At 35.9% G+C, this 26877-nt stretch overlaps 1 protein-coding gene across 1 annotated transcript in view; it reads left to right on the top strand.

Annotated features, from left to right (window-relative positions):
* Positions 1 to 26877, top strand: part of LOC103578665 (synaptotagmin-7) — a 926763-nt gene that overhangs the window by 679879 nt on the left and 220007 nt on the right. The window contains exon 6 of the mRNA XM_053738534.1: positions 24676 to 24823. Coding sequence (XP_053594509.1) covers positions 24676 to 24823 — 148 coding nt within the window. The remainder of the gene's footprint in view (positions 1 to 24675; positions 24824 to 26877) is intronic.

Here is a 26877-nt window from a genome sequence, read left to right as displayed (position 1 = left end):
GATACATTCTGGGTTTGCCCTGGGACTCATCTATCACTCAAGCCAGAGTAAGTCTTGGTTGGCTCTCTGTTAGTATGGCCAGAGCACGCGCGGTCCTACTAGTCGTACGTATAGCTCTTATAGAACGTGCACCTTCCTACCTAGCTGAACTGTTGGCAGTGTCCTTTACATCCTGGTCACTGAGGAATCAGGCTGACTCGAATAAATTGGTCATATCTAATCATCGCACTCAGGCTTATAAATTCGCATTTGCTGTTGCTGCCCCATATCTTTTGAACGGCTTGCCAGAAGGCCTGAGATTGGAACGCAATTCATCTACGTTTAAAAGAGAGTTAACATCTTGGCTGTTAACGACTGACGAGTCATGGGCGACTAAATTCTTTTTAATGTGATCTTACTCACAGATACATCTTTATACTTTTCTTTTGTATGTAAATAATTAGCTTATAATTTATTTTATTATTCTATATGCCAATTGTACTTTCGTTCAAACACTCTGGACAATAAAGTTATTATCTAATCTAATATAATCTTAATATGAAGAAAATTATTTAAGTGTGAATGATGAAATTTAAAACAGCAATATTTTTCAACGGAAATCATTTAATTATTTAAATTGTTTGTAATATTGAATACAAGAATTGAAAATCGAAATTATTTTCATTTAAAATAATTCTATTTAAATTGTATAAATTTTGAACTCAATTTTTAACGATTCAAACAAAGTATTCGAAATTTTAATCAAATAACATTGTACATAATCAAGAACTTGAAAGTAATGGGCATAGAGGACTGATTTGGAGCGGTTTTTATAGGTGCGGCTATTGGCGAGGAGTATCTCGCGTGACCTCCATTTGATTTTGCGTGCTTCGAAAAACTAGGAAAGTAAACTGATGTCTAGTAATTAGAACGAAAAAGAAGATAGCGTTACTAAACAAAGTCGAATAGCTGAGTTACTTGCGGGAAGTGGTGTGAGAAGAGAAGTACGTGCCGATCTTGAGTAGGAACTTCTAGAACAATGACAAAGACTCAAAAAAAGACGATGAAAGTTCCTATGGGTGGAAGAAGGTATAACCATGGACCTATTGGAGTGCTAAAGTGACCCACACCTCCAAGTCACGATCACAATGGCGACTGGCAAGGATTATATGTTAGGCGCCACCAAGAGATTTTTTATTATTAACAGTCAGCCCAGCCTCTTGGTACTGAGTCGACCGGTTGGGCTAGCTTATATATATAATGAAACTGTCAGGTTCGGGTATCCACCCGTATCTGGTCACTAGGAATAATTAATTGAAGGATAAGGAATTTGGTTAACTATACTTAGTGGTTGTAACATGAACAATTGATTAACTATTAAATTTTATTAAATTCGAACGTTAAATAGATTCTATGTCACTCTATAACCTAAATAGTCAATCCTGACAATATGAAACGGACTCTACTTCACTCAATGTAACATGTGCCCAAACTGGCGTACTAAAACTCATGTCCACGTGGCTGACTCACTCTCACACATCTCACAATTATAAATTTACCCGGAAAACTAATTACAATAACAATATTTCAATTAACGATTTGCCTCGCGTACTATACACTTACATAATCTTACTGCACACTTGTGATCCCAAATCCAAAGTGAGGTGTCCAGGCTTCCATCCTTCCTGCTCGAACTGACCCAATCCTTCATAACAACATGACCTTCCAATGCCCTTGGTACAATATTTACCATAACCTAGATAAATAAGGGTCCTTCCGCCGACCAAGACTCGTCCAGCTCACGTATCCCAGTTGACAATAATACGGCCGACGTTTCCACGATACTTTGTAAGTTGCACCACAACCCAAATATGGTGTCTCCAGGTGATGACAAAGACTGAGGCCTACCAGGCCTGATGGAATGGGAAGTCTTTCCAGAATGGTGTCCGGCCGACGAAAGAGGAAGAGGCCGAGTGTTCCTGACTCTTATAGTCTGATGTAACGCCCTCTATACTCAAGGCGCTCTTGAAGCCTTAATAATTCCTTGATTGAAACAATATTTACTAAACACTAGCAATATAATTTATAACCTAACGTGTGAGAACACTTGTACAATTTAATAAAAAAATTAAAGTGTGAGAACACTTGTATATAAAAACAAAAACTAGTACGGAACTAGTGCAGAAGTGTGAGAACACTTGTGAATGATAGCTAGTGCTGAACTAGTGTAGAAGTGTGAGAACACTTGTAAATAAAAACTAGTACGGAACTAGTGGAGATTTTCCTGTCGTTACTGACTCGGAACTGATAACTGAGAGTGATTGATGTGTGTCAACACCTTTTATATTTTCCTATCGGGTCCTATTTGGTGGATCGTTTGGGGGAAAACTATGCCCAATCGGAACGCAGTTTTCTTGGGTCCTTCCCCTATCCCTCGGATTTCCCTCTTGGGAAGTGGTAAAGACATACCCCGATGCAGGCTTATGTGTGCGCGCATCCACACATACACCCACATGCACAATATTCTATGTATAACAATATTGTAATTTATTTATACTAAGAGAAATTTATATCTATTTTATAAATTTTTCTTATGATAATTTACTTTTATTTATGGATATAAATTTTTATTCTGTTTGAGTTTTATTAATTCACTCATTTATTTATAAAAAATTTTGTATTTAATCATTTATTTTATTTATATAAAATTGTCATTAAATGGCATCCTGCCTATTCATTTACTTATTTAATTTATTCGTTATAAATTTTGTTTATTGTTAAAATTACTTATTTATTTAATAAGGTTTATCATTGAATGACGTCCCGCCAATACATATACTTATTTGTTTAATCGATTATTATTATTTATTTTAATATTATTTATTCAGATAATTCTTTTGTTAACCTTCTCCATTAAAAAATTATTCATTGGAATTCCTTAGTGAAATTTATTTTGTATATCATTTAGGTAAATATTCCTTGTTAAAAGTTTTTTTATTTCAAATTTCTTGCATTTAATATAATCCATTTGAATATTCTGGACAATGTGCCATTAAATTCATTTGGGTCTCTGTGTGACGTTCACGTGGACACCGAAATATTATCTACAAAAGTGCACTTAAAAATGTAAGGGCTTATAAGATTATATACTTTGTTTATTTCATTTATTTAACAATGAGTCATTGTTAAACTTTCACCTTTTTTTTACAATATCTTAAGTACACCTTTGTTGATAAAATATTTTGTTAATTTCTGTGGAAAGTGTTTTCAGATGTTCTTTAGGCCATCATTCCATTGTGACCTGAAGGGTCATGAAAAATGCATTTGGTTGTTTGCTCTAGCATTTCTACGTGTGTCAGAGCAAATAATTTACTAATTTCAAAAACATTTTTACGACTAGATTATTTCTTATCACTCTAGGGTTATTAAAAAAAATATAAAATCCGGTGACCACGTTTTTTAAATAATGAATAAATTTAAGTAAAATAAATTTAAAACAAGAGAGAAATAACAATGTTCAGCATTTGAGCTGGACGTAACACGCACTTTCAATAATTTCAATATTTTCTACAAACGCAATGATATCGTCAACAAATTTACCAATTTCTTCAGGAGGCACGTCACCAAATAACGATTTAATAGTATCATCCAAGTTATTAGTGTATGGCCGGTTATGGAGGAAAAAAATTTTTTGACTTTCACTAAACTTATCCATTAGTACAGGCTGTTAACTAAAACGTTTCTCAATGTAGACTGACTGCTGCGAGCTCTCGAGCTCAGTGCTCAGCTCAGTATCCCCACTCTAGGCCGAAAACAAGTTCAGACCTGTCAGATGACGCCATCATCTAGAACATTCTACTACGCAGTTAAAAAATGTTACTACACTGTTAGAAATAGAAAAAACTAGTTCAGACTTGTCGGATGACGTCGTCGATGACGCATCAGCAAAAGAGAGGAGAGAGAAACTACACCACTAGATGACATGCTCTTGCATGCTTCTTGCAAGTACCCTTACATATCCCAGTTTCAACATATAAAACTTCGAATCATACATTTACGTGTACATATTGCATTAATCAGAGTAGGCTACGCTAGTGTCAGCTCTGGGGTTAAGCACAAACATGATGCCAGAACCTGTCACCTGATAGGCAATCCGAGAACTCATTCTAGTCATTAATGAAATTGTACACAATTTTATATAAATTGTATATTGTTAAAAATTGTATATATAATTTTTTCGAAATTTCCTGCTCAAAATATACATAAGGCACCACCTATCATAACACGAGCTTAAAATGGTGGATAAGAATGCGAAATGGCAGACATGAGCTCAAAATGGCGAATAAGAGCTTAAAATGGGTGACAATTAGCATCAAACGGGTCCCAGATAAGCTAAACTCGGTCAATAAAAAAGACTTTCTACAACACGAAGCAGATGCCAATTAACATCCAAATAATGTCAATTAGCCTCAAAATGATGTCAAAAAAGCCGTAGGTAAGCAAATCAACAGTCAACACATTATCATCAGAAGACAACTTAGCACCAGTCAGCAAGACAGAACACACCAACAGCAGGTATATTGGCATCCAATTAATGTCAAAAGGGTCCTAGATAAGCACACCAACAGCCGACATGTTATTGATAGTCAGTAAGCTACCTTCAGTCGGTAAAACAGAGCACGTTCATCTTGTCTCGACTGATTCAGATCTCTCTCTACCTATCTTCTGTAATTCGCAAATATTTTCTAGTCTACTCGATCAAATGATCTGAAATTTTGAGAAAAATTAATGGCTAACAAGCTCTTGCGACTGCCACCTTAACCATCCAAATTGGTTAAGTAGTTAAAAAAGTATAGGCCATTCACACACATACATACACACACTGGAAAATCTCTGAAAAGAGTCAAAATAGCTTCCTAGGACCTCAAAACGTAGATATGAAAACGTTGACTGATGAAAACTTGATTTTCGAAAATCGGGCTAAAAACAATAATTTCCTAAAATTTTTGAAAATTATCGTTTTTTTACCGTCGCTACCACTAATCTAAATTATATATGAGTTATTGCGTTATGGTTGATGGTTTGACACTGATGGAGTTGAGCAGCTGATTATGAATGTGGACGAATAACAACTAACATATAATGATAATAAATAATTATAAATGGACTGAATTAATGTAACGGGACCGTTAGGTTTACTTCCGTTTGACGGGAGGCCGATACCTCGCCCTTCTGGGCATACTCGCGCTGCGTAACCCAATTTGTATATTATGACTCCACTATATATTATAAAAGCGAAATATGAGCATATGCTCACATTAGTTTACCCATTAGGCATGCAGTGCATGTGGGTGCCTCACGCACAGCCCCCACGAGTCCGACCTCACATGGACCCAAACACTCCTCCCATCTCAGAAAATAAAGAGACTCTGGTCGAAGTTGGGCTTGGAATTGTTCTCCCATGGTTCTAGACTCCAGCTCTGGTCAACTGCTTGCGTAAGATAAGTGGTGGGACGCAAGTTCTCTCCAACCCATATGGGTTACCTCCACTTATAGTCACTAAGGATATAAGACAAGCCAATATATGCATTCGCCATCATTTGTCACGTAGTGTACACTTATCTCCTAACTTTTTGGGGACGCCATTAGTGTTTTAAGTCATTAAAATGGCGGTGATAGTTCCACTCGGGACGATAGTTCCACTCGGGACTAAATGGGCTAAACAGCTACCATTTGGTGGTTGAAATAAACTGGTTGTTTAAATATATTTTTCTCGCCTCCGGGCGGAAAGCGTCAACTTTCGTCCCGCTGTGCAAAGCGAAGTTGCCGCTTTCCACCTCCGTCGTCGAGAAAAATAGTATACACACCCCGGGAAGTTAATAAGAAAGCCTCAGATCACATGTTTGTTGACCTCGGCTTCGCCTCGGCCAACAATTACATGTGATCTGAGACATTTCTTACTTTACTTCCCTACATGTGTAATATACTAATTTAATATATCAACATCTGATTTATTCAATTGTAAAGAAAGAGTTTGGGAGATGTGAAAATACACAATTGAAATACTTTCTAATATAGTTAAGATGCTTGCTCGACTATCGTTAAATGAAGAATTGATCGTCAACTTTTTTCCAACCTCATTTAAACGGTCCAAAGTAGAATATACTTGTATCAACTTTACTGATGCGCCCAGCAAGTATATTCAGGGCAAACCCGTTTAATAATAATATTTTGAAGATTTTGATTCTATTCGATTAATGTATGAGATTACAGTGCTTACTTAATTTATTAGTCTACATGTAATGACTTATGCGATAAATACAATCTAATAAGGCAATCAAATAGAACAGGAAAGCCACGATTCCATCAACAACGAATATAATTGAATCTGGTCATTTTATAAATTCACCGTCAAATAAAATTGTTAAGATATTCTTAACAATAACTTCTAGGGGGTGAAGAAGAAGATGAGTTTTCTACTGAGCCGGACTGCTCTGGATGATTCTATATTTCAGACTGATTTAATCAGTTTGGGCATCAAGCCTGCGTATCGTTCGATGTAGAGAGATGGACCGAGATGAGTGATATTCTCGAATGATCCATTCTCCATTCTCATGATCTCTCCGTTTTTGTTATTACCAAATGAGTAACATCTCTAGGAACAGAAGTTGTCTTAGAACAAAATAGATATTTGTGCAGCTGCTCGTCTCGAAGATTTACTCGAGGTGTCATCGTTTCGTTGTACACAACAAATATTAAGAGAAAATATCTTTATCAATAGATTTGAAATATTCTGAAAAATATTATATTATTTTATATTATTATATTATGCTATATTATTATTCTATATTATATTGCTAAATTATCAGCATACATCTTAATTGATTAGTTGGGTCTCAGATCGGTCTCTTAATAATTAGTATTGAAAAATAGTCAGAGACATCTGACGAGCAGGCTGGGACGTAACAAAAGATAAATATTCTCGATTCAACTTACTCAGCTGTGTGTTAGAGAAAAAAAGTTTAGGATCATCAATGTAAATTCGAGAGCACGAAAGCTGGGTTCTATTGTTGATTACGGCTTATTAATTAGTTATTATGTAAATATTTAATTATTATTAATTTCAGTTTTTTATTACACGCCGATATGTTATAACTATTCCTTCCTATCGCTATTGATTTGAATGTTATTCCTATTTTATTTATAACTTGACATTTATTAAATTATCTGCAACTATTATTGATGTGATAAATAAGTGTACAGTACCGGATTATTATGATAATGTTAATTAGATATTATTCCATTTATTCACCAAGTTACTTAAAGTAGAAATAATCAGCTTACGTACTCAACTCAATGTGGTAGAGTAAGAAAGGTGAGGGTAACGAGTGTTACGGCGAGAGTGAAAAAGCAGAATTTCATAAGTTAGTTACAGCTTGTCAATTAGTTATAATATAAATATTTAGTTATAAGGTACGTTGGTTCTTCATTTCCCATCAATCGATTAAAATCATTCCTTCCTATCAACATTAGTTTACAGATTATTTATAAGCTTAGTTATTATTCAAAGATTATTGAGAAACCTACATTTATTATTATTTAATAAATTTATAACGTTCTCTTTTATTTCACGCGTCCCACGGCGGAGTGTGGTTGGCGCTCAATAGCCGTTATGGCTCTCTGTTGGTTGAAAAGCTGAAAATAAAATAATAACCGAAGTCCCACCTGAAGATATCCCAAATCTCCCTGGACACACAGCTCTGCTCAGGCTGGGTTAGACAATCCTAGTTGGACGCCAGTTCGTGTGCCTCACGAACAAAATTAACTCAAAATAAATACAACGGAGAAAAATGAAAATGAAAATAAAATAAATGACAAGGTAAAAGTTTCAGATTTTAGGAAAAGGAAAGCAAGAAAAAGATAGCAATATTGTAAATAAATATAATTTAAAATAATACCGGGTTGATGACCATTTGTTCGAAATTATATTTTAAATCATAAATTTAACACTTATTTGTATCGCATATCCAAAACAACAATATCAAAATAATAATAATAGTTTACTTACAAATTAGTGCTGGTATGCATATACAAATATAAAAAAAAAGAAAATGATAATGAATAGACCATACATATATTAAGTACAAAATAGTTTATCGCATATAACTAATACAGTCACTCGCACGTGATATTTCAAAATAAAGTAATAATATAACCTTTAAAACACTTTAAGTAAACAATTCTCGTAAATTAAACCATTGGTGAATCTTACGCAGTTTTCACACCAATAATATCATCAAAACAAAATAATAATTATACCAGCAATTAGCAGAATGAATAATAATTATGAAATAATATTTAGAAGCTCTTGTATCACTCACACGTGATAGTAGAAACCATAATAATAACGCAGGAAAATAATAAGTATATCAGTAATAATTTTCATTAATAATAAATGATAATGAAAAATAACCAAATATTTATCACACTCAATATTTGGTAAAATAGTACTGAATATTTTCACTGATTGTATTCGTATTTACTGAGTATAATATTCACGCATTCCATCATATGCTTATGACTAATTACTAATGCGCAGAATTCACTATCTCTCTTACTCTTATACTATAGACAAATGATCACCAACTCGGAAACCAAATTACACGCCAATGTATTAGCCAAAAAGTACTTACAGTTTACGTATTATTCAACTCCCTTGGTTGCACACTAATACGGTAAATGTATTTTCCTTTATGCGGTTTACCAAAATACTCAAATTATGCCAATGGGTATATATTATCTACTCAAAATACCAAATGGCGACAAATTTATAATTATTTTAATGTAACAGAGCACACACGCTACTCTTACAAAGACTCTCCCACGTCTGACCATGGCAGCACGTGAATTTCATGCCAGCACCTAAGTCGACGTTATTTTGTCGTATATCTCACTTTGACCAATGGAGATATACAACTGTCGCATGTTATTTTTTTACAGTACCACCAGCGTACTACATAACTTTGGCCGTGTAATTTATCAAGTTCCCGACGCTAAACGACCAATTGTATCTTCCATAATTAATTCTTAATATGATTTACCGATAGATCAACCAATGATTCATTCATCAAACTAGTAAATTTATTTATAATAAATAAATTTACTGATGCCAACTGTTGCGTTGAGGCGCATGCGCCAACCAATTCAAAATAATCATAAGCATATGAATGAAATGCGCAACTATTTCTCCCAGTGCTATAAAAATCCAAATATATGCGCAAATTAATCAGTGAAATCTCCTGATTCAAATACAATTTATACCTAAGAAACCAATAAAGTTTAATTAACGCAATAATTAAATAAAATCTTACATGTAAACAAACAATAATTTTAATAACAATGTCGGATGAGACGTGTCAGCAGCGTGTACTGCCCTCTGTTGCTCACCGACCTGATGCGAGACTGCCACGATATCAAAATATCGTGACAAATTTTCTGAGTTTATTGAGAAATAGTTATTGTGTACTTCTCATTATCGCATATGAGATATTCATGGATTCTTGTCATTATTTACAAATTTTGGTGTCAATTATATTTTGTATTGCTTTGTTTTTGTTAATAATTATCAATTCATTTAATGATTATTACATAGTTATTAAATGAATTTCAATGCTAATTGGATTGATTAATACTGGAAGGGAATGCGGAGATACCGATGTAAGGCATTTTAATAAGTTATTACAAAAGTGAGCGATGCATAGATGTAAACGTTACCAAGATCGCAACACTTGACTTTATCAATAAAAAAAAGAACATCACGCGGCATTATTTGAAGGTGATACTATTTAGACAGGAAAATATCAAGTGGTTGTCGCTTATCTGACCTTACCACAAAGGTGGATCAGTTCAGTAGTTGATTTTTTATTTCTTTTCACCTACTTTTAAACTTATTGAACAAATAGGATCATTTTCAAACTCGATCAAGATAATCGACCAAATCATAAGAATGCCAAGTTTTATCGCAACCCATTGGAAGTTGTGGCTAGCATCTGAGTGACAAGGCGCGTTATATCCTCTATGTATGTTAGGGTGATTCATTTGAGATCAGCAGTTTTTTTTTTTTTTTTTTTTCATATTTCACTTAAAAATCTTGTCGCATATGAAAAACAGGAAATTCTCACCAAATTTGAGCTCTTAATTTTAATTTTCAGAGGTTTCTCAACGGACTTTTAGTTTTTATATTCAAATAACATGGAAAAACTTTCTTTTTTTTATTTTTTTGCTTCCGCATTTCATAAAAAAACTTTTTTTCCGAAATATCGTGCTAAAGTTCTTATAGAAGACTAAATGATCTACAAAAATGTTAATTGAATCGAGTTTATAAGTTTGATAACTCCATCATAATTCACCTTGCAAATTGTAATTTTTGTCGGAATTCGATTTTAATGCCGTTAGGAACGAAACTATTGGTGATAGACAAAAATTTTAAATGGCAATTTTGTAGACCATTTAAGTTTCTCAAATAATGCTCTAATGACTATCTCTGGACCACCAATAGTTTAGCCTCCAGACGATGAAATGAATTTCAAAACGAAACTATTAATGATAAACAAAAAACTTACATGGAAATTTCATAGATCATTTAATGCTCTCAATTAATGCCCTGGTGAATATCTTTGTACCACCAATAGTTCGAAATCTAAATACTCTTAAATTGAAATCTATTGTTAAAGAAAATAGTGTTCTGATCGATTTCAAGAGCATGATATTAAAATAGAAATATCTAGAAAATTATGCAAAATAAGAAAAAAATTTATCAAATATAATCTGGAAGAAATAAAATTGTCTACAAAAAAGATTTGATGATATTTTATGATAAGTCCGATAGTTTTGCTGGAAAAGTAAAGAGATCTTGAAATTTGCTATGAATTTCGACTAAGCTCCAATAACTTTTGAACAGATGCATTCGTCAACAAATGATAAAAGACTTTTTTCGTAGAGTGTTCAATTCTCTATAAAAATTTACCCTGGGCTCATTTGTACAGTCTGCCATTACCGAGATATAAAATTCCAAACTTAAAATTTTTCTTTCCCATGTTATTTAAATGGGAAATAGAAAATTGTAATAAGACACCTGTCAATATTAATATTTAGGGCTCTAATTTCGACAGTTATCTTTTTACCTTCCTGCAATTATAAAACCTGTTATTCCGTTGGAAAAAGAAGTGGCCATAAAATGATACATCGTAATAAATACATTAAAAGTTAATTTCGAAAACGATGTTAAATTTAAGACTGTTTAGCTGTTTAACTCTTGCTGGTGCAAAGACGTCACAAGGTCATTATTTAAGAACATTAAATGATCAACAAAATTACCGTTTATTTTGTCTATCATCAATAATTTCGTTTCATTAGAAGCATATTCCTGAAAAAGTTGAAGTTTAAGACCGTCTGGAGGCTAAACTATTGTTGGTCCAGAGGTAGTCGTTAAAACATTATTTGAGAACATTAAATAATCGACAAAATTGCCATTTAAAGTTTTTATTTATCACCGATAGTTTCGTTCCTAAGTGCATTAAAATCAAATTCCGACAAACATTATAATTTGTAACATGAATTATGATGGAGATATTTAACTTACAGACTTGACTCGATGAACTTATATGTAGAGCATTTAGTCTACTATAAGAATGACAGTGTAATATTTTGAAAAAAAAATTTTCTTGATGAGAAGCGGCAGCAATAAATGAAGAAACAAAGTTTTTATGTCATTTGAATAGAAAAACTAAAACTTCGTTGAGAGACCTCTGAAAATTGGAATTAAGAGCTCAAATTTGGTAAGAATTTTTTGTTTTTTACATGCAATAAGATTTTTAAGTGAAATATAAAATAAAAAAAAAGTGTTGATCTGAAGTAAATCACCCTAATATACGTACCATAACGACAAAAATCATACACTTGATTTCTGGTTATAACTTTGTTCTCTGCCTTCAGCCGCCAGCCTCAATACTAACAGGGTGCCAGGTAATTTTTATCAATGGACTTATCAAACCAGCAAGTCATGAGTTAGAAAATTTTGATCTGTGGAATCATCTTGAAAACCACGTAAAACTACCAACTAAAATGCTTAAAACTCATGAGGAAAAAAAGCAGAGCCTCGAAAACTAAAAACAGAGTTACGGTATGCCATGGTGTCGCTCCATGTGTAGGTTTATGGAGAGAGGGAGTGGTCTGGATCTAACCATCCCAAATTCATGTAAATTATCAGTGGATTTGGAATTAATCTTCATCAACAATAATCCGACAATTCTCTATTTTACAATAAATACAATACTGTACCATATTGCAAAGTATTTTACTCTAAAACAAAATACTGCATCTGATAACAACAAAATTAATCTTAACAGGAAGTAAATTGACATCTAAATGACGTCTCTTGATATATTATAAACAAATTGATTAATTATTTAGAGCTAAACGATAATCAACTCATATTCAGTAAACTAGAACAATAATTATAAATTTGGGCTCTCTCGGATTTTTTCTTTAACAAACTCGTAAAATTAACGTTCATTGGTCTCATACCGATTTCAATTATACAATCATTAGTTTAATAACTAACGATATTTCTCAGAATTATTTATAATACTAATATTAACAATAAATCGTGAACGAGATTTTGAGCTGTAACAATATTCTCATAATATTCTCAGATCTTAAATCTTTTCTCTAATCAAAACAGGAGTATAATACCTCAAGACTCTGACTTGAACCTTGGTTAGTGATTTAATGTTTACAATAATTATTCATTGATGATGAATAGAATATCAGTTAAGGTCTTACACTGTTTTAAATCATCTCTCTGTAACAAAAATCTCAATCTGTAGCCTTCTGCAATGCCAAGATTCTGTAGCGCCATTCCTGAACTCGTCTACTCGCTTCAAGTGACTAGGGTCGAATGCACACGTCTGTACTCTTCGAAGGACTCCCTGCGATTCCTTCAATTCAAAATCAAAAACTCAAAACTCAATTTTATCGTCAGTAACTGACCTCTATGCTCTAAATCGTAAATGAAATCCCAAACCATACTTTATCGGTTACTGTGGACCCAAGTCTCCACCAAACGTACTCACTAATCCAACTCTGAGTATGGATATCCTTGGTAGTTGCTCTCCTGGAACCGACTTCAGCTGGGATCGTAAAACTTACAAACTAAGAGACCTATGACTTCCTCAGCGGTGCAAGTGGTTATGACTCGTCCTCTGAGGCCCGTCAGACTAAACCAATCAAAAATGACCAAATGGCTTCCACAATAGCAACGGTCACAAAATTACTGTTGAGGCCTGCCAAACAAAAACTCCAAAACTGATCCCATTCTGCATCCGTCAGGTTCCAAGTACAGTGGAACGCTAGCATCTCAGCTAGACCTCTGCGATCTATCAAGAAGTCTTAGAGGGATAGAACTAGGTTCTATCATCAGGTGATACCGGGCGCCTAATGCAAGTCCCGCTCTACGGTAACACTGACTCTTCCACATGCTTAAAATACCAAATCTGCATGTCTAAACTCAAACTTTATCATATTTGAAATTTCGATATCAAACCATATCCCATATTAAATTTCCATGTATCTGATTCTAATTCTTATTTTTCATAACAAAAACCCATAACTGTAGCCAAACTTTACTCTATATTTAATACTTAAACTTTAACTTAAATCAAAATCTGTATCAAAATCGTTAATTACGGCAAGCTAAATTGTAAGTCTTCGGTTAGCATGCTCGTAAATACGATAAAATTCGTTGGTGCTTGTGATGTTCACTTTAATTTGACCCCCAAACGAAAAATAACGTCACAATACATAAGTCAATTTTGTAACAAATAGTATTTTTGAACTCTACTCAACCAATTATGATAGGTTATGACAAAGTTCCTTAAAAAATCGACCATGAGGACAATTACAATACCCAGATTAAAAAAAAAATTTACCTAAAAGATATGTAGTTACGAATATACTCAGTATAATAAGATAAAGAATACTAGGTATACGACAAGAGGTATGAGACAAGAAGGCAAAAGGCGAAAGGCAGAGAAAGCATGAGTAATAACTTGCAAGTCCCTCATATACTCTCGCGATTAAGTGACTACTGCAAGGAAATTCGGGTCATAAGGTGGGGGGGGGGAGCATTAGTTCTATTAAAATTCTCAAAACCCGTATAAGACATGGATGGTCTTCCCGGGAAAAAAAATTTAGATCTGTTCTGATCAAATTAGATCAGCTCAGATCAAATTTGATCATAATTTATACTGCACCCAGATCAGAGTAGATCTGATTCGATCTGTTCAAATCAAACTAGATCTGATCAGATTTGACACTTTCCTTTGGGAAAAAAAGTCCAGATCTACCCTGATCAAATCTAATCAAGTCAGATCAATCTAGATCAAGTTAGATCAACCTAGATCTAGTCAGATCAAAATAAATCAAAATTGATCAAGCGATCCATTTATGAAGTAAACATATAGATCTAATTGGATGTGTACGGATCAAACCAGATCTGAGCTGATATAACTTTTTTTCGGGAAAAAAAGTTCGATTCTGCTCTGATCAGATTAGATCTGTACTGATTATAAAGAAACGTTTCTTCACATTATATCAAAATTATAAGATTATCTAGCTGAATTTTGACACATTTACCTAGTTTTTGATAATTGTAAAAAGTATATCGTAATTAAAATCAATACATTTTTTTGTTTATTCAGCTAATAATTCTTTATTATAGAAAATAAAACATGATAATAATCTACTATCAATATGTAAAATGAGCGAATAAACTAATGGATCTGGTTTAGGCGAGTTTTGCTAAACAATTAAAAAATTACACAGATTTTATTATAAAATAAATTATAGATTTGTTTACACTGATTTACACCTTGAAATTATGAAAAATATATACAATAGCGAATGCGACTAGATAAATTTATACGCGATAGCGAATGCAACTCAGTTATTTTATTCACGTATAAAAATTGACACGTGGTCAGTAGCGGTTACTTCAATGATAATTAATTAACAATTAATTATCGTCACAAGAACAATTTATTTATTCTCAATAAATAGCAGCCTTGATGTACTGTCTAAGTATTGAGGATAATTTAGAGTAGCGATTTGATTTAGTTTCACACAAGTTAATAAGCGAAGCGGTTCAAGCACGAGGTTGCACGTAGCAAAGACACGTTGTAGAATGAAAAAATATGGTAGCGTCGTTGAGTCGTCAAGAAGCTTGGTGTCGACGTGGCAGCCTTGCTGCATATAGCGAATTTTCCTATTGGCTTAAAAGCGCGCCAAAAGGTAGCAGTTGATAGCGAGCTCTCTCATAGGCTGACCAATATAAAACGAATTTTGTGATTGGTCAGCTTGTAGCGGGTTCTCAGGACGTCTTGACACGATCCTGAGTTAGAAATTGTATGTGCCGGGCCCAAATAGCGAGTGACCCGGCACTATTCTGACCTTCAGTCAGTAGCGAGCTCGGCTTCTCCCGAACCGAGCGGAAATGCACGAAGCTTGATTTAAATTAATAAAGCTCGTGACTGAACATTCTCCCCAGCGCTGGCGACTGTGTCGACTGGATTGTCTTCTGGAGAGTGCACTGGTAGTACACACAGCTTAGCGATTGGTCGTACAAGTTCCGTGGTAGCGGTCTTCAGCGTGACTACTCGAGTCAGGCCATCTCTGCCTGGATGTAATGCGAGTACTCGAGCAAGCGGCCATTTCGATGGTGGGAATCTTTCATCAGTCAACAAGACTAATGAACCCACTTTGATGTTGTTTTGCGGATTATGCCATTTCGAAATAGATTGATGACGTTGCAGGTACTCTGATGACCATCTACTCCAAAATCTCTGGAACATTTGTTGTAATTGTTGCCAGCGTGACAACGCAGCTGAACTATTTTCCAGTAGCGAGGGCCCAGGTACAGCGATAAGCGGTTCACCGATGAGAAAATATCCAGGAGTTAGAGCGGTTAAATCTGCAGGATCTTCAGATAGAGGAGCGATTCACCAATAATTCGTATGAGATGGAACTTGATTGACTTTACGGCTGCTTCCCACTTGCCACCAAAGTGAGGAGCGCTTGGTGAGTTGAACTTCCAGTCTGTGCCATCTGTAGCGAGTAAATACTGAAGTTCCTTTAGTTGCCTCGATCCTGCTGCGAATTCTTTCTTTAGCGTGGCGTCTGCTCCTACAAAATTTGTACCACAGTCCGAGTATAGGATACTTCAGGCGCCTCTTCGACTAGTGAATCTTCTAAATGCTGCGACGAAAGCGTCAGTAGAGTAGTCGGTGACAATTTCAATGTGTATAGCGGACGTAGCGAGACATACAAACACAGCGATCCATCCTTTATAGGTTTTGGCACCTCGACCTTGGAAAGTCTTCAGTGTTACTGGCCCAGCGTAGTCTATTCCAGTGTGTAAGAATGCTTTAGATGGTCTTACACGAGCGGATGGCAATTGTCCCATTAATTGTTGTGCACGAACACCTCTATGTCTCGTGCACACGACGCAGCGAAGAATATGTGATCTGACTGGAACTCGACCACCTTCTATCCAGACAGATCTCCGTAGATCAGCGAGAGTCAATTGAGTTCCCCCATGGAATGTTCTTTGATGCGAATGATCTATCAATAGCGTACTTAAGCGTGATGACCTTGGTAAAATGGCTGGATTTTTCTGTTCATCATCCAGCAGCGAATTCTTCAAGCGACCGCCGACTCTGAGTACTCCGTTGTAGTCGACGTAGGGAATCAATTTAGCGAGATGATGATTTCGCTGCAGAGAATCACCATCTTTCAATAGCTTCAGCTCTTGCGAATAGTACTGACTTTGAGTATACTTGATCAGCAAAGTCTTAGCGAGTTCCAGGTCAACTGTAGAGAGTGGTGTGTCCAGTGAGGACTGTGGCACTTTTTTAAATTTAGCGATGGCACGAAGACAGATTCCAAGCGTGCGAAGTAATGGTGACAACTTAGAGAATTTTTCTAGTAGCGTGTATAGCGGGTGCGAATCTGCCTTGAAGATGGTAAAAACCAGACCTGGACGTTCTTCAAGATGTGATACCGTCTGCGTAGGGATAGCAAAAGAAGGCCAGTTATCTTTTGATTGACTGAGCCACTTTGGTCCCGTCCACCATAGCGAATGCTGTTCTAGTTTGGCTGCTGTTAGACCTCTTGAAGCGCAGTCAGCTGGGTTAGGTTTCCCAGGAACAAAATCCCAGTTGACACTTGGTAGCGATTCTTGAATCTTGGTGACTCTATTGCGAATGTAGACTTTCCATCTAGCTGGGTTGTTTCGTATCCACGTTAAGGATACAGCGGAGTCTGTCCACATGAAAACTGGAACGTTTTCAAGTTTCAAAACCTTCTTGACGTAGAGTACCAGTTGAGCGAGTAAGACAGCGGCATTGAGCTCCATTCTTGGTATAGTTATAGGCTTCAGTGGTGCAACTTGTGTTTTGGCACACACTAGCGAAATATTGGAACTTCCAGTAGCGTCAGTAACTTTTAGATAAACTACAGCAGCCATAGCGAGTTGTGAAGCGTCAGAGAATCCATGTAATTCGATTAATACACCATTTTTTACATGATTCCAGCGAGGTATCTGAATCTTCGAGATCTGATGTAGTTCATCTCGAAACAAATTCCATTCTTGAAGAAGCGACGGTGATAGCGTAGCATCCCAGTCAAAGTTCTGCAGCCAGAGCTTCTGCATGAACATCTTGGCTCTCACGATGATCGGTGCCAAGAAACCCAGTGGGTCAAACAAGCGAGCAATTTCAGATAAAATTGTGCGTTTAGTTGTTGGTGATGCTTCTGGAAGCGAATAGCCGAACTGGAATTTATCCTGTGTTGAATTCCAGGTTAGCCCGAGCACTTTTACTGTAGTATCCCCAAGCTCTCTTGGTGTATCTTCTTGGGTTTCACTTGGAGCGACTTGAGAGAGTAATTCAGTTGAATTACTTGCCCACTTGGCAAGCGGAAAACATCCTGTGGCACACATATTTTTTGTGTCGAGAGCAACTTGGATTGCCTCAGCGAGTTCATCTGCACCTCCATAGATGTCATCAACATAGCGTGTGTTAGTTAGCGGTTCGACAGCCTTCGGAAATTTATTTCCTTCGTCTTCAGCGAGTTGTAAGAGTGCTCTTCCAGCGAGATATGGAGCCGATGTTGTTCCATAAGTAACAGTAGCGAGTGCAAATACTATTGGGATGTCATCTTCGTCAAATCAGAGTATGCACTGTAGATGATGATCTTCCTTGTCAACTGCAATTTGACGAAACATTTTTGTAACGTCAGTAGCGAAGAGATAGCGATGGCAGCGGATGCGAATAAGTACATCACTGATGTCAACTTGGATCTTTGGGCCCACATGAAGTATCTCGTTGACAGATACGCCAGATGTAGTTTTCCAGGACCCATTGAATACCACCCTGAGCTTGGTGGTAGTGCTCTGCTCTTTCAGAACCCCATGATGAGGCAACAGGTAGCTGTTCGGTGGTAATTCCTTTAATTTCAGACGTTTCATGTGTCCCAAGTCTTCATACTCCTTCAGGAAGTCGAAGTACAACTTCTTGTAGACTGGATCAGCTTCCAATCGTTTGCGAAGACGTAGTAAGGCGTATTGTGCAGCTCTGAGCGAATCACCCAGTTGACTTGGCGAAGATTTAAGCGGCAAGCGAACGACATATCGACCATCAGACTGTCTGTAGTGTGTATTGACAAAGTGTTGTTCACACTCTTCTTCTTCTTCAGTATAGCGTGTAGCGAATTCTGTCTGTGGCTCTTCTTGGTACCAAAACTTGCTTAACAAGTCTTGTAGTTGATCATCAACAGCGACATGATGACCATAAGCGGTCAATTTTGATGTAGCGGTGTCCACAGATCCATATATGATCCAGCCAAGCGATGTTGACTGAGCGATTGGGTCATTGTCACTTCCTTTTCGTATTTTAGCGTTGATTATATGTGCAGCTGGTGCTGCACCCAGAATGATGTCAATAGGTCGTGATGTCAAGAAGTCTGGATCAGCGAGTTGTAGCCCAGTTATATGCGGCCATTTCTTCTTTTTAGTTAGCGTAAATGACGGTAAGTTTACAGTCAATAGAGCAAGCACATGAGCTTGGATGGTAATAGAAGCGTTGTTGTGTAGCGAATGCAGCGTCATCTTGCATGACCCAAGCGAATGCCCAGCTGACACATTACCAATTCTACGTAATGGTACAGCTGCTTTACTGAGTTGAATATCCAGCTTCTTGATTAGCGAATGCGTCACGAAGGATAACTCCGATCCTTGATCAATAAGTACACGGGCTGTACATGTACTTCCTGTTAGCGAATTCAACTTAACAATAGCGGTAGCGAGTAAAACATTGAGCGAATGAGCTGAAAGCGGACTAAGTTAGCGAATTCAAACCAAAAGTTACCAAAATTGGAACTATTTGTTACCTGGGTCAGCTACAGGAGCGTCCTGTGCTGGTTTAGCGGCAGCACCATCGTCAAGATGAGTCGACGTATGATGTGGCTGATCACAATGGCGGCACTTCTGCTTAGTCCTGCAATCAGCGTAGCGGTGGCGTCCCAAACAGATGAAGCATAAGCGGTAATGCTGAACAATCGTTCTTCGGTTCAGTGGCGACGCCTTCTGATAGCTGGGGCAAAAGAGAACGAAATGCTTCTCCTTGCAAATTGGGCACATGCCCGGTTCACTCGTACGATCCTTAGGAGTGAAAGCGACGTAACTAGCGGAACCAGTGGATGTAGATGGCGTTGATCTGGCAGGAGTAGCGGATTTATTGCTCACAAACTTAACTTGTTTGGTTGTAGCGGCTGACTTAGCGTAAGACTTTGGTGATGATGGTCTCTCACTAGCACTCTTATATTGCGTAGAGGTTATTTTCGCGCCAATCTCTGAGTTTTCCCACGCACGAACCTTGGCCTTGAGCATATCGTGCAGCTGTTGGTAAGTGGGAAACTCATTGGATAACCCAAGCGAAGCCATCCATTCCACTCTCAAATCTGAAGGCAAACAGCGAACAGTCAAGCGAATTAAAAAGGGGTCCAACTCACCAATTGGAATTCCCAATGCAGCGTCCAGCGATTTTTTGTTGGCGAGTAGAAGCGCATCCAGATCGACAGCAGAGTGTGACGTTAGCGGTTGGCGATCCAGCAAATCATCGATATGCATATCGAGCAATCGACGTGGATTTGTGTAGCGAGTATTCAGCAACTCCCAAGCGGGTTGGAAAGCGTCATCTGTGATCTGGAGATTAGCGAGTAGTGCAGCGGCCTCACCTTTTACCTGCGTCTTCAGGTAATGCATTTTTTGCGACCCGGTCAGCGAATCTTCATTGATGACTAGTGACGTGAACAAGTCCTTGAACGAGTCCCACTCGTCATACGACCCTTGGAAAGTTGGCAGCTTGATTTGTGGCAAGTTAGACTTGTGAACTCCACCAAAGTAAGCGGTCTGATCATGATTAGCGGGCTGAACTTCATGAGCAGGTTCTGGAGCGGGTCTAGCAGCGCTGAGTCTCACTCTAAGAGAGGTATAAGCAACGTTAGCGGTTTCATAAGCGTTACCTGTATGATATTCGTTGGTAATGATCTCAGGTACGTCTTCGTATAGCCTCTCGTGAGTCGAATTGAAGCGGTTCCACAACTCCGGCAGGATGGCGAGTTCAGCGTCAATGGCGGCGGCACCTTGGGTAGCGAGTACAGCGTCAGTCAAGCGGTTGGACATATTGCGCATCGTGTCGATGCGTTGCATTTGAAGAGCGATTTGAGCTTCGGCGGCCATCTTGTTAATACGTGGCACACAAAATGGACGCGATGACGTGAAACCGACGCTAAGTTTTCGATCTTTTCTGTTTTAAAAGTCTTTTTACACCGGTGTGTAAAATAGATCACCCGGGCAGCACTCTAGCAGTGCTCAGCAATGCCCACGGCACTTAGCGATTTTCACGACACAGAACTGACACTACACTTTTTTTTTTCTCACAATTTTTTTTGATTTTTAATTTAAAATAATTTTTTAATTGTTTAAATTTCGCCAGATCCGGCTCGAAGGACCAAAATGTAAAATGAGCGAATAAACTAATGGATCTGGTTTAGGCGAGTTTTGCTAAACAATTAAAAAATTACACAGATTTTATTATAAAATAAATTATAGATTTATTTACACTGATTTACACCTTGAAATTATGAAAAATATATACAATAGCGAATGCGACTAGATAAATTTATACGCGATAGCGAATGCAACTCAGTTATTTTATTCACGTATAAAAATTGACACGTGGTCAGTAGCGGTTACTTCAATGATAATTAATTAACAATTAATTATCGTCACAAGAACAATTTATTTATTCTCAATAAATAGCAGCCTTGATGTACTGTCTAAGTATTGAGGATAATTTAGCGTAGCGATTTGATTTAGTTTCACACAAGTTAATAAGCGAAGCGGTTCAAGCACGAGGTTGCACGTAGCAAAGACACGTTGTAGAATGAAAAAATATGGTAGCGTCGTTGAGTCGTCGAGAAGCTTGGTGTCGACGTGGCAGCCTTGCTGCATATAACGAATTTTCCTATTGGCTTAAAAGCGCGCCAAAAGGTAGCAGTTGATAGCGAGATCTCTCATAGGCTGACCAATATAAAACGAATTTTGTGATTGGTCAGCTTGTAGCGGGTTCTCAGGACGTCAAGACACGATCCTGAGTTAGAAATTGTATGTGCCGGGCCCAAATAGCGAGTGACCCGGCACTATTCTGACCTTCAGTCAGTAGCGAGCTCGGCTTCTCCCGAACCGAGCGGAAATGCACGAAGCTTGATTTAAATTAATCAAGCTCGTGACTGAACACAATATTATCTGTTATTTATATAGGGACTTCATATACGTCGTTACATGACTTTCTTATAAATACTGATATCCGGAATTCGACATTTATGACCTCCGACTATAACAACATGGATAATATTCTTAACGTCTTGTAATTTTAGCAATTAAAATTTATTTCTTTCTAGTATCGGTATTATATGTTCTACTATTGTTTGAGTTTTTTTGTGCATAGTGGTTCTTGAATCCTCGATTGTGAAACGTTGTAGCATAATGTATAAATTATTCGCTTTTTTGTTTACTGAAACGTTTCCTTATAATTTTAATATATTTAATCAGCCATATCAATTATTATGCGGATAGAGATAAAAAACAGATCTATTGAAATCTAGCGAATTAGATCAAATTTGATCTGAGCAGATCTAAGAGTGTTTTTCATTCACCTTGATCTGCTTAGATCGAAGCCGATCTATTTTGATCAGAGTAGATCTAATTTCATCTAAACATATCTGGCAAAAATGCAGATCTGTTCAGATCTGAAACATCAGATCTAACTCGATCTAAATTTGTTTTCCCTGGTTATTTCGGGATAACTAGACGCTAGGAAGAATGTAGAGAATCTAGGTGAATTAAATGTTAAGTCAACGACGCGTAGATATAAAGGTTATCGGGGTGGTGACACTTGGCCTTCTAAGAAAAAAAAAAAAGGAAGAGCCTCGCGTGACATTATCAAAAATGGTACTGTTTAGGTTTCAAGCATTTGGGAGATTATCGTGTTTTAATTGATTCTTCAATTTATTAGTTAGTTTATTATAGCTCCATAAGTAATAAAAAAGGAAATTTATGGTATTCTTTGTTTACATTAACAAGTTCTGACCACTCATCTGACCTTTGATATGTTTAGTTCTAGTTTTTAAGGATTTAATTTTTTTATTTATTCAATTGTACGACATTTGCGTATTTTCGCATGTTACGCTGTAACACTAGTATTTCTTAGGAAAGTCGGGTTGATGACCTACTAGAAGATGGAGTTGGGTGGATGGATTAATAAGTAGGGCGTTTCTCTAGCTTGGACTCTCAGCGGCATAGAGGATATGTATAAATCAAGCAAGTAATACCTTCCTTGGATAAGAGAGGTAACTAGGCCGGAGGAGTACAGGACTAACTGTCAGTTTCAGCTACTTATTATCGCTATGAAGGCAAATAATTGCGGCTGACTCGCCAGTAGGCTTTGACATTGCAAAAGATTCTTAATTGTGATACATGCTATCATAAATTTCAGCGCCTACATGGCTGGTCTCTATTAAGTAACATGGCTAATAAGCTGTACCTAGGTAGTATTATGATTACCGCAGCTCACCATGTACATTTGGAATAGCTGTTATCTTTCAATGGAACAAAGTTGTCATAAAAAAGATATGAGAAATAGATTAATCACGTTCAATTTCTATACGACCAGATACAAGTAAGCCACTGCAAACATTGGGTGGTGGCTTCTTGGTTCACCGTAAATAAAGAAATAGAGCCGAAAGACTTAATTACAAGAATACAGTAATTATATATTTTTTATAATTCTTGGAAGGCGGGTGGTCGTCTAATACGGTTGTATTCTTTACGTGAGCTATTGAGACATTCTTTTATCAATCCTCCATTATACGTTCTTGCCACAGAGAATGGGATTTATTAATTCAGTGTTCGCGTAAATAATGAAGTCCTAGTTTCTTTCTATTCAACGGAAATTAATATTCTTTTATACTTAAATTATTTCTCGACCGTTTTATAACGTAACAATAGTAACTGCTGTTGTTGTTATTTAGAAAAACTTTACACATCGTTGATAATAAGCAAAAATATTTTAATTTCTCAATATGTCATTAAAAAACAACGTTTATTGGTGTATAGTACCAATATCTCAAAATACTGATAAATCTACTTCATATAAAATATTTATAAACGTGGATTGTCTGCTCAGGATTCACTGAACTCTGTATTAACTTTTTTTATCGAATTTTTGCGTATTTTATTGATTATTTGTCATTCATTACTCATTGGTCACTCTTAATTAAACAAAAAGTCAATAATTTTTTTTTTTGTCAATTGCGCTACTGCAAGTGCCAGTCTGCTTTCTCAATAAAATAACGTTCATAACCTCAAGGTCCATTTTTACATCAGTTCTTAAAAAAAACTTCGCTACCTCATTTATTGTCAATTTTTCTATATTATCCTGAGTAACTTTCGATACTAAAAATAAAATAAAACAATTAAATTGAAGGAGGAACTTACGCAAAATTTTTAAAGCCTCAAAATAACATTAACTACACATTATGGATTTAAACAACGTGCCGAGAATATGCACTATGACCTCAGACAAATCAAATTGCGTATTATGTCACGCGACTCTTATATAATTCATGACCACTCTTATTTATTTATTTATTTATTCATAAATTATTTCATTTAAATTGATTTTTGATTTTATTCTCAAATTTTTTGTATTTCAAAGAATTGTTTCATTAAATTTTTCGAGCTATATTGCTCTAATGCACATTCCCAATTTTGTGTTGATAGAATATACGAAGCAACTTCCATCCATCTATTGAATGCTAGATTCTTTAAAATCTGACTAAAAATATCAACGATTTTATTTTTAACTTCCCCTCCCTAAGAAAATGAAAGAAATTGTAATAACCTATTGAACAAAAGTAGGATAATATTCAAGCAGGAAATCAGTAACTGTCATAATAGATATGTACTCTAAAACCGGACTTTATAATTCACTAACTTGCAGAATTGTGTATGTTTTATAGGGCAAAGATCTGCCTGCAAAAGATTTATCTGGTACATCTGATCCTTATGTGAGGGTTACTCTGCTACCTGACAAAAAGCACAGACTCGAGACAAAGATAAAACGCCGAACTTTAAATCCTCGATGGAATGAAACTCTTTACTTCGAAGGTACGTATTCTCATTTTATAAAATTAATTTTGAATTTGTTGCAGCGCAAAGATATAAACTAGTTTTTATCATTTTGATGAAAAAATCACTTTGTACCTACCTCTAAATGCTGTCAAATCTTAGATTTTTCCTTTAAAAAAAGTTAATTCTATGGCTGAGTTATTGATACAATATTCTTTGTTTACAGTCCAAAAATTTCTTATACTAATGACTACAGTCTCTGAAAAATTTCATTTAGAATATTATTAACATTTGTGCAAGTTCGGGAAAATGAAGTTATTAACATTGAGGTAACTTCTAATTAAAGCTAATTCTAGAAGCATTTGATCAATACAAGAAATAAAAACATTACGTCTAATAGAAAAAAAAAAATCGGTCTATCAGTTAACCCTGCGAGCCAGCCCCAAAACTTCCCGCGGTTATCGAGCTCCTTGAGCTCAAAGAAATCATTGTGAATACATTTTCGAGCTCTAAAATACTTCTGTATGCCTTTGTTTTCGAAAAAAAAAGATTTTACCATTTTTTCTCTGACGATATCTCTCGACTGAATTCACCGATTGAGACGGTTAAGATATCAGTCACCGCGTTTTATTATGTTCTAAAGCTGACTAGATTTTGAAATTGAGTTATCTTGTCGTTTTTGAGAAATTTCGAGAATACTAAAAAAAAATTTTTTTTTTATTCTTTCGACAACGATTTCTCTTATGAAGGGAGGGGGGGAGTGCTAAATCGTGAAAAACAAATGCTTTTTCATGAATTGTTTTTAGGCGTTTGGATTCATCCACTTTATTAAAACATTTTGAACATCATTAAGTTTATTTTCAACAACATTAGGTAATTTTTTTAGGTAATAGTATCCGCAAACCAGCCGATGATAGACCTTTTCCCAGAACGTCTTTAAAAAAACATGATTTGTGGTGAGCAGTGTATCTCAGCTAGAAATTATCTCAAAATAATAAACCATTGAAATTTAATCAAAGCATTATTAAAACCTCCCTCCAACGTTCCCTGATAATTTTTTTTTCATTTCTTCATTTTTTGTGGTCATTTTAAATAAAAACTACCTTTTTTTTTGAAAATTCGCGTCATTTTGAGGGTGAGAAATCCCCTTCATGTTAAAAAAAAATTATAAAACTCAACGTTGGGGGGAGGTTTTTTATACGTACCAAGTTTTAAATCAATCAGTAATGTACTTTTTAAATATCAGTGCTCACGGACTTTGAAAATGTAGTTTCAAGAAAAAAGCATTTACAATTTCAGATGCTAACAAAGTAAAAAAAAAAATAATTTTTTTTTTAACTTACACTGAATCATCGATTCTAGCTCCATAAAGTGGAGTTCCTGCAGCAGCTTTGATGTCTTCAGCCTCTAGTTTTTGAAAAGGTGGATTAGTTCATAACTTCAAGAGTATTGCTCTGATCGACTTCAAACTTGGAAACAATATTCTTAAAATGTGTAACTATAAAAAAATGGAAAATAAATTCGATTTTTAGCCCGTACCCCCCTCTTAAACGAATGAATTGATTTTGATAGTTGAGGCAGCATTCTTATATACGCGGCTTACAAAGTTTTAGAGCCCAGTTGATTTTAAAATCAATCCATCGGGCACATTACAAGTTATCCAAAAAAAAAACATTTTTTAAAAAATTTTATTTTTGGAATATCTCTGAATGAACCCTACTGATCAAGTTAAATTTTTCACAGCTTTTAGATATTGACAAGCCGTTTTGAATGCCACCTTGGTGATTAAAATTGGTTCATCCATTCAAAAATCACAGATATTTACATATTTAGTACATACATACATACATACACTCAGACATCATCTTGATATTAGTGAGAATCGCTTCCTAGAACCTTAAAACGTCAGGATCCCTTAGAAATTAGATTTTCGAAAATCGGACCGAAACCACTAACTTCTCGAATTTTTGAAAATTTTCAATTCTTTTAGCGGAAAGTTAAAAATATCCTCAGCCGAAAATTTTTTTCAAATTTCATTCTTTAAAAACAATTGAAGTTTAAGTTTCATGTAGAAATCCTTAGTTTAATCGGAA

Source organism: Microplitis demolitor, chromosome 4 (genome assembly GCF_026212275.2).
Source record: "Microplitis demolitor isolate Queensland-Clemson2020A chromosome 4, iyMicDemo2.1a, whole genome shotgun sequence".
In the NCBI taxonomy this organism is placed as follows: domain Eukaryota; kingdom Metazoa; phylum Arthropoda; class Insecta; order Hymenoptera; family Braconidae; genus Microplitis; species Microplitis demolitor.
The sequence above is the reverse complement of the archived record's forward strand: the minus strand, read 5'-3'. Positions and strand labels throughout refer to the sequence as shown.